Source organism: Tyto alba, unplaced genomic scaffold, assembly GCF_018691265.1.
Source record: "Tyto alba isolate M040663 unplaced genomic scaffold, T.alba_DEE_v4.0 Super-Scaffold_40, whole genome shotgun sequence".
NCBI classification, from domain to species: Eukaryota; Metazoa; Chordata; class Aves; order Strigiformes; family Tytonidae; genus Tyto; species Tyto alba.
This window is the reverse complement of record NW_024881316.1, coordinates 1,718,423-1,732,432: the sequence shown is the minus strand read 5'-3', so window position 1 is coordinate 1,732,432 and position 14,010 is coordinate 1,718,423. Positions and strand designations below refer to the sequence as shown.

At 41.2% G+C, this 14,010-nt stretch overlaps 1 protein-coding gene across 1 annotated transcript; it reads right to left on the bottom strand.

Annotated features, from left to right (window-relative positions):
• Positions 1-774: 774 nt before the first annotated feature.
• CD24 (CD24 molecule) lies at positions 775-6,976 on the bottom strand. Its single transcript, XM_042803583.1, has 2 exons — positions 6,789-6,976; positions 775-4,404 (listed from the first exon to the last, which is right to left on the bottom strand). Exons 1-2 carry the CDS (start codon positions 6,855-6,857, stop codon positions 4,225-4,227), a joined length of 249 nt encoding a protein of 82 aa, XP_042659517.1. The 5' UTR covers positions 6,858-6,976; the 3' UTR covers positions 775-4,224.
• Positions 6,977-14,010: the final 7,034 nt, after the last annotated feature.

Sequence of the window (14,010 nt, the reverse complement as noted above, 5' to 3'; positions counted from 1 at the left end):
ATCAAATCCCTAGGAAGCCTGAATGCACACAAAATGCAAATTGCTCCAAACTGTCCCTACTAGATGCATGCTTATATACGTCCTCGCTTTCAGATACAAGGTGTCATTGTGAGCTCTGCTGCAGAGCCTGGTGTAACCCGAGTGCAGGGCAAGGCTGGCTTGGAAAGATGCATGACAAAGAGCCAGGTCCTGCAAGAGCTCCTTCTCGTGAGCCCTTCGACAGGCCGAGGCGCTGCGGAAGAACTGCTCTCAGGAGAAACTGCTCCGTGTGAAATCCTGTCCTAACGGCATCAGGGAGTACGCGGCTGTCTCTGGGGAGCCCGAGAGTATTTGCATTGTACAGGCAAATCCTAAATGCCCGAGGGATTAGGCTAGAAACTGGGAATAGTTTGTCAAAGTAATCCGGAATTCATTTGAAAAGTCCTTTATTGAGATGTTACTACTGTCACAGCTCCACCCAGACAGAGCCGGGCAGCACCCTGCACGCTGCCTCTCACAGCTGGAGAAAGGCTCAGGGCACGGGACTTCATCTCGCTGAAAACAAGGAAACCACTAGTAGAAACTTACGGGTATGACAGCATTGGATCCGGCCCAAAATACTTCACCTTCTGGAGACTGTTCTTGAATGAAAGTTGTTCATTCAAAGTCCCTGCGGATTTCTAAACGAGCTGAAAACTCCCATTTGAAAAAAAACTTAAGGGCCCTTCAGAATAAGATGTTGTGAAGGAAGGAACAGTAGGCTGCACACAAACTGTAAGTGCTCATTTTAGGCTGTTTCATTCAAATAATAACACTGTACTTTATTCAGGACATAGGTGGCTAGCATATGTTTACAACAAAAGCAGTGCCATGCATCAAACAGAAGCAGAATTGTTTCAGAGTCATTGCAATAACATATTATCCAGACACACTCCAGCTGGACAGATTCATGAAAGTGAGAGGCATAGGCAAGAGCTGGTTCCAGTTATTACAGGTGTCATTTTAAAAAAATTAAGTAGTCGTGAAGTGCGTAGGCTCCATTCTCCTCCCTTCCCTCCCACCTTCCCATTTCGTTAAATAAATCCATCACGTCCTCTTTCCCTGGGTGGATTTCTTCATCACTGATTCCATTGTTCTGTGACGGAATGGAACGGAACAAAGGTTACCAGATCATTTTTCTAAATCGCTCATCTGGTCTGGTGAAAACTCAAAAACTCAAGAGACTTTAAACATGCTTAGATGCTATTAAAACACAAATCTGGCCCTATTGCTTCAAAAATATAACTTAAAAAAAAAGGCATGCCATCAGTTAAGCCAACCATCCCAATTCATCCGAATATCTAGCAAAACTTAACTTCAAACATATGCCTGTATTTCACTTATTTTACTGGTACATCACAAAATTAAGGCCCATTGTTGCAGCCTTTGTTGTTCTCCGTCTCTTTGGAGAAAATATCTCTCTTTTCAATTTTACCTTTTTAAAAAGATACACAGCCAGGTAATGGTTGACGTAATATTTTATCTCCATGCTTTCTTCTGGAGCATTCAGATATAAGCTAAACAAGGGAACAATGTGCTCCGAAACTCCCTGCAGATTCCAAGGTACAGGCAAATGGTGAGCTTTGATAAACTCTTGCCGCTCCTCGGGTTTGCTCAGCCTACTGGAAAAGTAAAGGAACACAATCAAAGGCCTGCCGCGCTGCATTCCCTCCGGAGGCCTCTCCGGGGGCCTCTTTCCCACTGAAAAATGCAGACCTTCGCGCAGCATGCCTAAGTAGCTAGGCGTTTTTTAAATGCCTTCCTCCACATCTAGTGAGCAAAGATAATCACAGAATAGCACCGGGCCTTTAGGGGTTCTTAGAAAGGAGCGTACCTGAAAAACAACAAAGACGCAACTTCGGAATGTCATGAACTAACTGCTTTTGAGTTCTCATCCTGACAGGTTTTGCTTTTCGGCAAAATATTGCACAAATTCCTGCCTCTTCCAGCCCCTGTCCTTCATCAAGCATGGTGAAACTTGTATTATTAGAATATTCTTATTATATTAACGTAGTCCGTGGGAGTCAGAAACCTCAAGCAGTTAATTCACATACTTGATAACCAGAAGCTGAAAGACAGCTTTAGCCGTTGTAAGGAAAGTAACTCGCTGCCACGGTAAGAAACAAAGGAAAACTCTGTTTAAGCTCTGTTTGTCTAAAAAGAAAGCATAATAATACTTTGAAAGGGAAGAGGCTGTAATAAGTGTGGAAAACTTACTACAGTTACTAGAGATGCTAATCAAATCTCACGCACTCATTTCAGAGTGGAATCCAGACTCTCAGTGTCACTAAACCTTAGAGAAATAAAACTAATTACACTTCAGCATTTCTAGACCTTGAGGTTTTTAATCACATATACCGTCTTGCTCAACAGTTCATTCACTTTATGCAGGTAAGTTACAAGTTTTTGTAGAAGTTTCTGGAAGTGCATCTAGAATGCATTGCCTGTCCACTGTTTTATTTACAGGTTTTTTTTTTTTCCAGTGAAAATCAGTAGCTAATAAATCAAAGCATAATTACACAAACACAAAAATACAATCATTAACATTTTACTGGATACAAATGATAAGCATAAGGAAATGTCCATGTACACTCACCGACATGAATTTAATGTTAGCTTGCTATTAATATATGATACTGTGGATTGGTGGTAAAGTAACTGAAAGACAGATGTGTATTTCAAAAAAAAAAAAAAAAAAGAGCCACTCATGTTTGACATGATCTTATAGCAAGATAAATAGCTATACACAGTGATATGATCATGTATACTCACATGTGATCATATCAACATTATTTTTTTCTGACAAAGTATTATCATCAAGGTAGTTGAACCTCTTCAACAAAGCTTGCTTTGATCGAGTACCAGATACTATTATCTAAAGTGTTGGATGATACAGAAACAATCTGTGCAAGTGTAGCAATTTTGATTCAGAAAAATTTTAAAAAGTAGTATTTACAAAGGTAACCTTTAAATTCAGGGATTAGATTAAGACTCCAGTCTTCATATTCCAAACACCTGATCATTTAATTTCTTATTTTTGGCGTTTTGCTCTCCTCTCCCCATTCCTTCTCCCCACCGCAAATATTAGCCCATGTTTAAAGTAAACTATCAGAATTAAAACTCTTCAAAAAAAAAAACCTAAGTTATTTACCTTGTGCCAAAAAAAAAAAAAACAAAAACAAAGCAGCACTAGAACATTACTCTAAAGATTCCACAAATCCTTCATAATTAAGGAAAGTTCCAGGAGCAAGAAGAACTTAACCAATTTTTAGAATTTGGGAGGAGAAATAGGGGAAAGAAGAGACATTTATTTATTAACTTTTTTGTTTTGTTTTGTCAGGACTTCATTTACAAAAAGCTCCTGGTACTTTTTCCAATGTTTCCACACCTCCTTTCTCTGGCACATATGGTTTAATATACAAACAATTTAAGTAAAACATCAAATTTGAATTACCACCATAGATAATTCAACTCTTAGGAAAACTGGTGGCTTTCAGCTATTTCAAAACTAGCCCTGCCTGGCTAGCCATTTGGTTAGGACTCAGAAGTAAAATAAGAGGATTCTTACAAAAATTTGGTATTTTATTTTAGCCTTGTAACAATTTCATACAAATGAAATCTAGAAGAAACCCTTTTCATCAATATTTTATTTCTTTTGCATACATCCTACTACCCATAGGTTATAACCATATAGGCTATGCAAGAAACAGAACCATTCAAGCTCTTCTGTGTTTTCTAGTGGTTCTATGAGCCTGTTGACTTTAATGAACTTAAATGGAAAATAAAATCTCTTCAAGTCCTTACTCTAAAAGGTAGATAAACCCTCTAGCCTTTTTTTTTTAGTGGAGTGTTATTATCCATCCTTATTGTAAGATACTGCATTTCTTCTCAGCTTTAAAGCAGGGGTTGTCAATACCGTCTCTTTTTGCTTCCATCTTGTTTTTCAATTCCAACTCATTTGGTGAAAGAGCTCATCGTTTTACCTCCTTGCTGAAGTCGTTTTTTCACACTGGTCAGCTTTGGAAAGTCAGAATACTGAGTGCTTCTCTAGATCAGACTGGTACTAATTTGAGTATGGAGTGGAACCAAGCTGGTTTGATGCAGAGTTTGGACTGATTTATTTTCATGCTGGGTCAGAGATCTAGCCATCTCAGATGGTTCAGGAAACTGGGTGGGGAGTGGTAGCCATTTCCATGCCAGAGTCTCTTAACAGCAAAAATACAGAAGAGAAACTGAGAGAATGAAAAGAAGACTTGTGGTTGAGTGAAGGGAATTTCCATGTCCCTGAGGGGTGGTATTGTTCACTGAATTTGTGACAGCTGACAGAGAAGTGGAACTTGAATTGTTTGAAGGTGTTGGACTTGTTCCATTGGGATCGCTGTAGATCTAGAATGCGGGGGTGGGGGGGAAATAACAAAAAGGAGGTTTTGTGGGTTGGTTTGTTTTTTGTTTTTTGGTTGTTTTTTTTTTTCTCCTAAATCAGAAAAAAAATTACTAGTAATGAACAATGTGTAGCATCACTCAGTCACAGTACTCAGACACAATACAAACAATTGCTCATGCCTCTCATTGTGCAGTTAAGAACAAAGAAATTTCCAATTGCACGCATGGGATTTGTTAAAGAAATAAATCTAACATTTTTCTAAACGTTTTGCTGTTGTTACATAACTACCACTTTATCAAAACTCTGCACTAACACAAAAGATAGAGAAGTAGGTTTCAAAAAACCCCACAGCAAAAGAAAATGCAAATGAAAAAACTGTGCAAAGGCAAATTTCAGGGTTAAAAAAAGAATACTTTCAGACAACTGCATGAATTCATTGTCTTTGCAGACTAAGCCACAAACAAAAATATGAACAAACAACAGTAAGGAATGTATTGATACTTTTTCTGGGGCTGGTTTGGAGATTCCTTTCAAGCAATGGTGAGGCTTATGTGAGTGGACTTAATATTTCAGCCTCTCTCGCCTCCTATATTGGTGTGGTTAGTACTGAACTGCAGAACTTAACACAGTGGAACTGTTTTGATGAAATCATAACCTATCTGTATGTTGGAGCCCACAAGTAGGGAATGCAGTGGAAAGACCACATAATATTAGCAAATTTTAAAAAAATGCAGACAGAAAGCAAAATCAAAAAAATACAATTGCCCCCCTCACACACAATAACTCTGCATTATAGGGATAGAACATAAAAATTTGCACCCTACATAACTTCAGAATCAAGCTATTTCCTACACATGCACAGGAAAACTTTCAAAGCTAAGCTAATATGTTTTCTTCCAGAAAAAAAAAAAAAAAAAGTATGTGATAGATGAGGATGAAAAACAAGGGCAAAAATCACCTAACTGTTTTCCAGAAATGAGCACACCTTAGCAAGCTTGGCTCCAGCTCTGTGGCCTCAAACTTGTATTATACAGGAGCCTTCTGGTAAGCTCTGACAGTTAGTCAAAATAAAAACAAATGTATTTTTTTAAACAGGAGCAGATAGTTTAACAACTAATGCTCTCCATAAAAGGTGTCCTTATTGTCTCATTTCTTGTGCCACTGAGAAAATTTTCTTTAGCAGGAAAAAATAATAATAGTCCCTCGATGCTGAAGGCATGAAGTCAATGTTAAAATTAAAGAAAATGCTCATGCAGTTTTATAATAAGTGTCTTCTACTGGGAAAAAAAAAAAAAAAAAAAGGCATACAACAGAAAAATATCAGAATAGTGTAAAGCTTCTTGTCGTTAGGATTTTTGGCAACCAGCAACATGCTGGAAGCAATTTAAGACTGCAGGATAAAAATCGCTGTGTGGAAGTTTCTGTTGAAACCAGTCCGAAAGTGATCAATAATGAATTGCAGAGTTAATAACCTACAAGCTGGATACGAGGCAAGTGCCAACCTGCCCTGGAATTTTTTTGGTCCTCATATGAAGTCTCTGCCGCTGTTTCACACTTGGTTATATATTGTGAAAGTTTTCTTAAACAGAAAGCCTAGTTTCTGGGTTTTTTTTTTTTTGTTGTTGTTGTTGTGGAAGACGAAGGGCTTGGAGCCAAGTTCCACAACGTCACGGTAGATGGGACCCCAGACAGATCATCTTAACGAGCATGTGATAAATACCAGTAACCCAAAGGGTCTGATCCTGCTCTCACCACTGCCACGGGCAAGACTCCACTGAGCGCAGGGGAGAAGGGAGAATGCCCTTCCTTACAAACAAAGGGGGGGGGGGGGAAGAATATTTCCAACAATCTCCACCAACCCCTTTGATGTTTGTTCTTATGTTACTGTGCTATTGCCCCTTTTCAGAAGGTGGCCTCTAGGAACATCAGGTCGCCCCGGGAGCCCCGCTTGGCTTGGCCGCCTGCAGACAGGCGAATCGCGCCCCCCCCCCCCCCCGGCTTTCCCTCAAGGATCCCACGGGAAGAAAGGTGGCGAACTTTTTGTTTGTTTCCTTATTTTCCCTCCAGTTTGACCGGCATAACCCAGAGCACCGACACCGCTACCCCGGGGGGCGCTGGGCTGGGCTGCGGGCCGAGCCCACCCGCGGCTGCCCGGGCTCCTTCCTCTCGCCCCCACGGGCCGCCCGGCGGGCTCGGGGCGGCGAAATGGCGGCAGCGCACCTAACGGCCGCCCGCCCCGCTCCTCAGGAGGAAACCCTCCCCCCCCCCCCCCCCCCCCCACCACCACCACGGGGAGGCTGAGGGAGGGTCTCGGCGCGGCTGATTCCCCCGTCCCTCGCCCTCGGGCCGGCGGCGTGGAAACGCCGAGCCGCTCCACAGGGCTCACCTGCGTGGGTAGGAGGAGAGCCAGGAGCAGGAGCCCCAGGCCGAGCCGCGCCGCCAGCGCCGTCCCCATGCCCGCCTGCTGCCGCTGTCGTCCCGCCGCGCTGCCGCTGCCGCCGCTCTGACCGCGGGCCAGAAGGATGCGCCGCTCCGCCGCTCCCGCCCTTTTTTATGGCAGCGCCGGCTCCCGTGTGACGCCCCGCCGCCGCCTTCCCCCCCCCACCTCCACCTCCTCCTCCTCCTCCCCACACCTCCGCTCCCGCCCTCCGTGCCCGCCGCCCCCAAAGTTGCTGCCGGCCCCCCGCCCCGGCCCCTGCCCCCGCGCCCCCTCCGTGGGGCAGGTCCCGCGGGGCCGGGCGGCTGCTCTCCCACAGCCCCGGGAGCTTTGCTTCCCCCCCTGTTCGGTCGTACAGGCGGTGTTGTCTTTGTCTGCTGCCGGCGTCGTGTTCTGGTATTGGAAGGGCTGGCCGCAGAGGTTGGGTTGCAGTTAATTACGCTAGAGAAACGCTTATATTTATAAAAAAACCAGGGGGTTTTATTTTTTAAAAATTAAAATTCCAAATCGTGGCTGAGAGAAGGTAAAGAAGGCTGTGCGTATGCCCAGGTGATGCGAACAGTGGGTAAAAGGCTGAGGGTTTACGATCCCATCTTGTTCAGAGCTGCCTTACTGCTAGTGCTCAGACTTCAGACCCTAGGTTGCAATTTCAAGCACTCTTTGGATGGAAATATTTTATTATTATTTCTTAAAGAGTAGGAAAACTGTGTAAGAAGTGGGACAGAAGGTTCTCCCAGCTGTAGCCTGTGAGTATGTGAGAGTCTAGCTTCTGGCACAGTAAATACAGTAGTTATAGTGTATCTCCTCCCTTAATAGGCTCTGCCAGTGCCTGACCAAATCAGTTGGGTACCTCAGTATTAACAAAAATGGTCTGTGTCCACTTTATAAACTAAAAAAAGAAACACCGATATGCTGATTTTATCGTGATAATGCGGTTACTTCCATTTAAAGTAAAAGGATGATGTCCTGTTAACTCAGACTAATCAATGCACTTTAAATTTGTGTATGTTTGTGTTTATCTCAGAACAAAGCCTGAGGAGATACTGAACTTCAGCACCACATAACTCAAATGCCATCTCCAGGGGCAGGACTGCTTTTCAGGAGTTTTCGAGGGCATTGCTAGAACTCAGACCTGAATCACAGGAGATGTGGAGACGTGCTGCAGAACTGGATGCTGGGACTTCTGTTAAGCAAAATATATAATCCTAAACCCGGTCCCACACTAATTGCTTCAGAATGCCTGAAAAGGCTATAGTTACTTTGTTTTTTTCCGGGAATAAAGGCATTTCACAAGCTGTACCACCCAAGATATCAGTCCTTATTCCATATCAAAACAAAAGATCTGAGAGGTGCGCTAAGCCTAAAGCACTTGTGAAGTAACATTCCTCTGGTTTTTATACATCTCTGATCATAGCCAGAGTCCATTTTGTAAGTATTAGAATTTACCTGTAGAGTAACGATGGGAATAGTCATCAAATTGAGGGTCTTATGTCTCTGAATATTCATTAGTTGTCCCCTGAAAGCTGCTTACCAGAAGATGGCTTTTCATGATTATAGAGATCTAAGAAGAGAAAAAGGAAACTGTGATCAACTTAAAATGAAGGGGGGGGGGGGGTGGGTGAGAAATCTGAAAACTTTCCTATTACTACCTTTCCTTGCAAACTGTTTGCTTTAGTTGTCACGGTTAAATGAAATCACATACAGGAGGGAAGGTCACCTTTTCACTCAGGAGACATGCCTAATGCTACAGAAAAGTGAAATTCCCTGTGAGAATTCGTAAGTCATGTGAATCACAGCAATAAAGTGAGGGCTCACACTGTTGTGACACCAGATCCCCTGGGGAAGACGCAAAAGGAAGGGAATCCAGCTAGGGCTCTGTGATAGCCAAAGCGAAAAATGTTCTAGTATAAAGCTGACAGAGACGGTTTCCATTATAATCTCTCCCACCTTGTTTGGGAGAAAAGTGCAAGTACAAAGTGCTACAGCTGTGGCATGATCCTGCAGGGATCATAACTGGTTGTTGCAGGTTAAAGCAGCAGCTGAGACGCATTAATGTCAAAGCTGGGGCAGACGGGGGTGAGGGAATAATTATCAGATGGCTTTTCCCGTCCTCTCTACCTGGTGCATCTTACCTGAGGTCTGGAACTGCATTGGTAAAAAATTAGGATGATACACGGTTCTTGTAAGGTGACATGAACCAACACAGAATTATACAACTGCTAATTATGATTATTATATGGTGTAATGTACTTTTGGCATTTTAACAAGTTTCAGTGAGAACGGGGGTATCTTTCTTTTTGCTAAAAATTTTACAGTCTGTTCCTTTATTTAAAAATAAAGAAACATGCAGAGGTTTTAAAACATTTGAAAGAAAAGATAAATTACCGAAATAGTAAAACTATGTTAAGCTTATGTTCTGAGGCCAGAAGACATGCCTTTGTGAAATATTCCTGAAATACTAATGCAAATAAGGAAATGTACTGGCAGCAAGGGAGAAGCGCTAGAAATATTTTAAGCCAAAGATTTTCATTGGAACTTTTTTCATTGGAAATTATAATTATAATGCCTACATTCCATTAGATTCCTACAACCGACTCTCCCCATTCAGGAAAGCTGCAATATTCTTGCGTCCTCCTGAACACATGTATCACCTACACTCCTAATTCCAAAATCTTTACTTTTTTCAGCTGAAGTCTATAATGAAGTCTGCAAAAGATGTGTCTGAGCAGGAGACCAGGACCCAATATATAGATTTTTCTACCGGGCAAGAAACACTGTAACTGAGTTGAGAACTGTACAAAGTGAAGCACTGCTATCTGGTGGCCAAAAGGCACTTCTGTTTTTGTTTTTGTTTTTTTTTTTTTTTTTCTGTCAGAAAAGAGAATATACTCTCTCAGTCAAACATCATTTGATAGCAGTGTGCTCGAAGAGCTTTCATGATGCTGAGATATAGTGTTAAATATTTTTGTTAAATCCCCATTGTTCTGATTCCTTTATTTTTTTCTAGGTCAGAACAGTATTCAGCACCTCTCCCAGTTAAATACACAATATTTTATGAGAAAGCTTAACAAAGAGAAGGGAGAAAACTACTTTGATGTTTTGGGTTAAATCATCTGTGTATTCCACTGGTGACTTTTATGTTGATTGAACTTTGCAATAGACATAATTTTCAATCTAGTGATATGAAGCAAAACTTGCGCTGCTTTGTATAATGTGTTAGCAAACAAGATCAGCTAAAATGACTGGCAGAAAATAAACTAGTTGTCTATAAAAGGAAGCAGAGAAGTAGTGTCCAAGACATATAAGTAACATATTTAAATTTGGACAAGCTTTGCCAAAATAAGTATAGCCAGAGCATTGAGTGAATTTCACGAGAACGAATTTTGACTTAACCATTAATTTACTCTTGCCTTTTAGCTGCCAATCTTGATTCATCTAAACTTAAATATTTTAGAATCAGCGGTTGCCAATGCGAATCACTGGATCCTGTGCTCCCAACCAGCTCTTTGCTCTCCTTGGCTGTGCATAGACTAGAACTTACTCCACCCTGCGGCTCATCCCAGGGTCTTCATCCATTTCAAGCTCATGTTCGAGTGCACTGCAGCTCTCGGTACTCACCTGGGTCATATTGCAAGTTATTTTAGTTAATACCCATCTGTGAACATATTATGCATTTATATATTAGAACCTGATCTTTTTCCAAAGGGCAGCTCTGAAGACAGAAATCCAGCTTTGCAGGGTGGATCAGCTAGCCCATATATGCTGATCTGTGCTGACATCATCTGGTGATAAGTTTCTTCGATGTCCTTTTTTGCCATATGGATTTTGCCTTGAGAAACACACAGGTCAATATTTTCTAGAATATAGGAACACTCTCTTTTCATAAGCTAGGCTGGCCCTTCTCTTGCTACTTCTTTAGCAGAAAGGACCTATCTTTCAGCAGCAGCAGAGCTCCAGCCATATAATCAAAACTTGCCAGCTTTTATGAAACACCCTTCCTTATAGTTGCACATTCATTATCATTGCAGAACAGGATGGAAATACTGATGGGAGCTGGCTGGTTGAAACTGATTTTAGTCAGCTGGACAAAGCGGCTTGGCATGTGTCTTGGGTAAGAACTTGGAATATATATTGAGGATTACATTCCCTCTTCCAGCATAGGGTTTACATTAAATTTCTGTTAGCAGAGCTTTTAATGGAAGGCATGACTGGTGGTACTGTAAGTCTCCACTTGGTAGTAAGTGTTGACTAGATTCAATTATACATGTCTTTAGACATGGGCCTTACTGCCAAGATCCAGACTCTCATTATACCGGGATTCCAGCAGTGCCACTGCTCCCTTTCTGTGTCAATCTGAGGCAAAAAGCATCGGCCTGCTGAACTAGAGTTATATAGTTATGGAAGTAAACAAAGCCATGATTTCCAGCCCTGGAATCATAAGTGTGGAAGTTGGAGCAGAAGTGAAATTGCGATTCCAGAAATAGTCACAAGAAGAAATGTTTAAGAATTGCTACCATGGATCTTTTGACTTCCGGGTAGACTTCAAGGGATGGAGTCGGCCTACACAATTAGGTGTGGCTTCAGGTCTGCTTGAAAGCACATCTTTCTCCCTAAGTCAAACAAACTCTTGGGTGACATCAGTACAAACAAATTAAATGGTGGCAGAGCCTGTTCTTTGGCCTCGAGGCCAACTGACGAGTCTAGCCACGTCCATACTATTAAACTCTCCTAGCCTCCAGCAAATGGAAGCTGAATCTAAACGCCTGTTGGTAGGTAGTTGTGCCTGTCCTGGGCCACCCCCTGAATCATGCCCAGGGGTTTCTTGGGATCCTGTTACTTGGTATGGGACAAAACCAAGATAAGGGCTTTCCTTCAACTCATGAGGCGTAATGTCAGGTAACAGGTCTATAGACATGAAGAAGTAAAAATGATCAAAAGTCAATTTCTCCGTCTTCTGATTTGAAGCAGGTTTAAACAGAATTCTCAGAAAAACATTGGTGAGGGGTATTCCACCTCCCATAGGCCTCCTGTTTCTTTGCCAAACTGTCTTTGCAGAATATTTCTCTTGCTACACAGCCTTCTTTGCTGCAAATTTAACGATTTATTCCATCGCCATAGTAAAGCACAGATAATAATGATGGCCAGATTTGTAAGAAAGTGTTTACCAGTTGAAAACATATCAAGCACTTCACATTGAGAGGAGGAAGGAAGGGTCGTGTGACAGTAGCCATCTACATCTAAGTGAGTCTCCCTGGAAACCCTTGATAGATGATGAAGGGAAACGAGTGCTTCTATGACATAATTTGTCTCATTTCAACGTAGACATCTGAAACAGATTAATCACATCCTGGAGATGCCTACATCTCTTCCCTGACTATCAAAAGAGTGTAGGTGATTAGCTCAGAATTTTGCCAATGTATCTTTCCTTAGTTTGAATAACAGGTTCAGTTCCTTCAGCCATTCTTCATAGGCTTTCTATGCATTTTCGTCACTTTCCTTTGTACTCTCTCAAATCTGTCTTCATTAGATCACGTTGTCTAAAGTAGCACACTCAAGCTGCGAGTTCAGCACTCAGCAACTCTGTTGATGCAGCTTAGAAAGAAATCTGTCTCTTTCTGCAGCAGCAGCTTCATAATGTTTGTGGCCTGATGCAATTTCGAGTTTATCTCACTCCATTTCCTGAACAATAGTGCAATGTTAGCGTTTTTACTGTCTCCTTGAATTTTGCTTCTATGATAAGGCTTATTACTAATTGCAATTAGTGCAACCAAGTTCTTCTCACCATTAGCTTGAGCTCTGGCTCTCTCTGTGATTTCTCCCATTGGATCTGATATTCTGCATTACCTCTCTTACCAGTAGATGAAAAGTTAGTTAACCTGATATGATATTACTACTTAATCCTGCTTCTTTCCAAACAAATGAAAAAATGTTCACTGAATATCTCTGAATTTTTATTAATCATCTTACCCATGATTTTTTAAACCATGATTCTTCTATCCCTGACACATTTCAAGACCTATCTTTTTAGTTCTGCATACCATTTTTTTTTTTCCTAATACCAGTGGAAGTCTTTGTCTTCTCTCCAGAAGTGTTGAAAATCTGCATCTTGCAATCTGAGTTTAGTATTCTTCCATTCTCTTTGTTTGTTTGTTATAGTTTATTTTTTATCTTTATTTACTGTCTTCTCTTTGCCACTAGACAGGGCAGATTTTTACCCACAGTTATTGAAAAATTAGTCCATATAAGAAGGGAGCTACCTTATGAAGTACTCAGTTTTAGAATTCATTCCTAGTCATGACTGCTGCATGGCATCCCAAAAGGGTAACCTTTTCTGGCTAATTTCTAGTTTGAGTACAGGACAGGCAGAAATAACCAAGTAAGGAGAATGAACCATGGAGAAATTGATAATCGAGAACAGAGAAAGTCGAAACTGTTTATTTTGGAAGACAAAAAAAGAACAAATATGATTAAAAGGTGTATAAATGGACAAGTTCTAGAAAGTAGGTCAGCTCTTTTTCCCATTTCACAGTAGAGAAAGGGACCAGCCTAGGATTTGAAAAAATGAACTGCTGAAAGGAAACATGTATTATGTATCGCTAAGATGTTAAGACTTCATGTATCTTTTAAATGGTGAACTCCCTGTCACAGGGAATGGTTAGGCAAGGTGCAGAGAAGGAGTGGTCAGGTAGTGATGAGAACATCCAGAGTTTAAATAGCAAGTGTTGCAAGGGCACACTTCCCTGGGAGATAGATCATCCCAGATCTTCCTACCATGTGATTTACACATCTTTTATACCTCTGGAGCTGGGCACTTTTATATCAAAGGTGTATTGAAACATACAGATAAATTTTTCTTTCCTAATGCAGTGATGTTTATAAATGCTAATCAAGGCAACTTTGTCCCTTAGCCACAATGGAAGTTGAACTACTTTAAACAGGCTTTTTTCTGCTTTTAAAACCAAACCTGACACAAAACATAATTTAAAAAAAAAAAAAAAAAAGGCAAAAAGCTTTAATGGTACACAGATGAAGGAATGGAGGAACAATCTAAATTTCCTCATTGGAAATTAATTATGTTAGACTTGCATGCATATATCTTGAGTTAGTTACTATCAATTAGAGAAGAGAACATTATATTCTAAATAGTAAAGCCATTAATCTGAGGAGAATA

Bases quoted from the DNA above. Each gene is read 5' to 3' on its own strand.
- CD24 (XM_042803583.1), bottom strand. From the start codon at position 6,857: ATGGGGACGGCGCTGGCGGCGCGGCTCGGCCTGGGGCTCCTGCTCCTG. The intron at 4,405-6,788 runs GTGAGCCCTGTG...CCCGCATTCTAG, and splicing joins CTCTCCTCCTACCCACGCAG to ATCTACAGCGATCCCAATGG.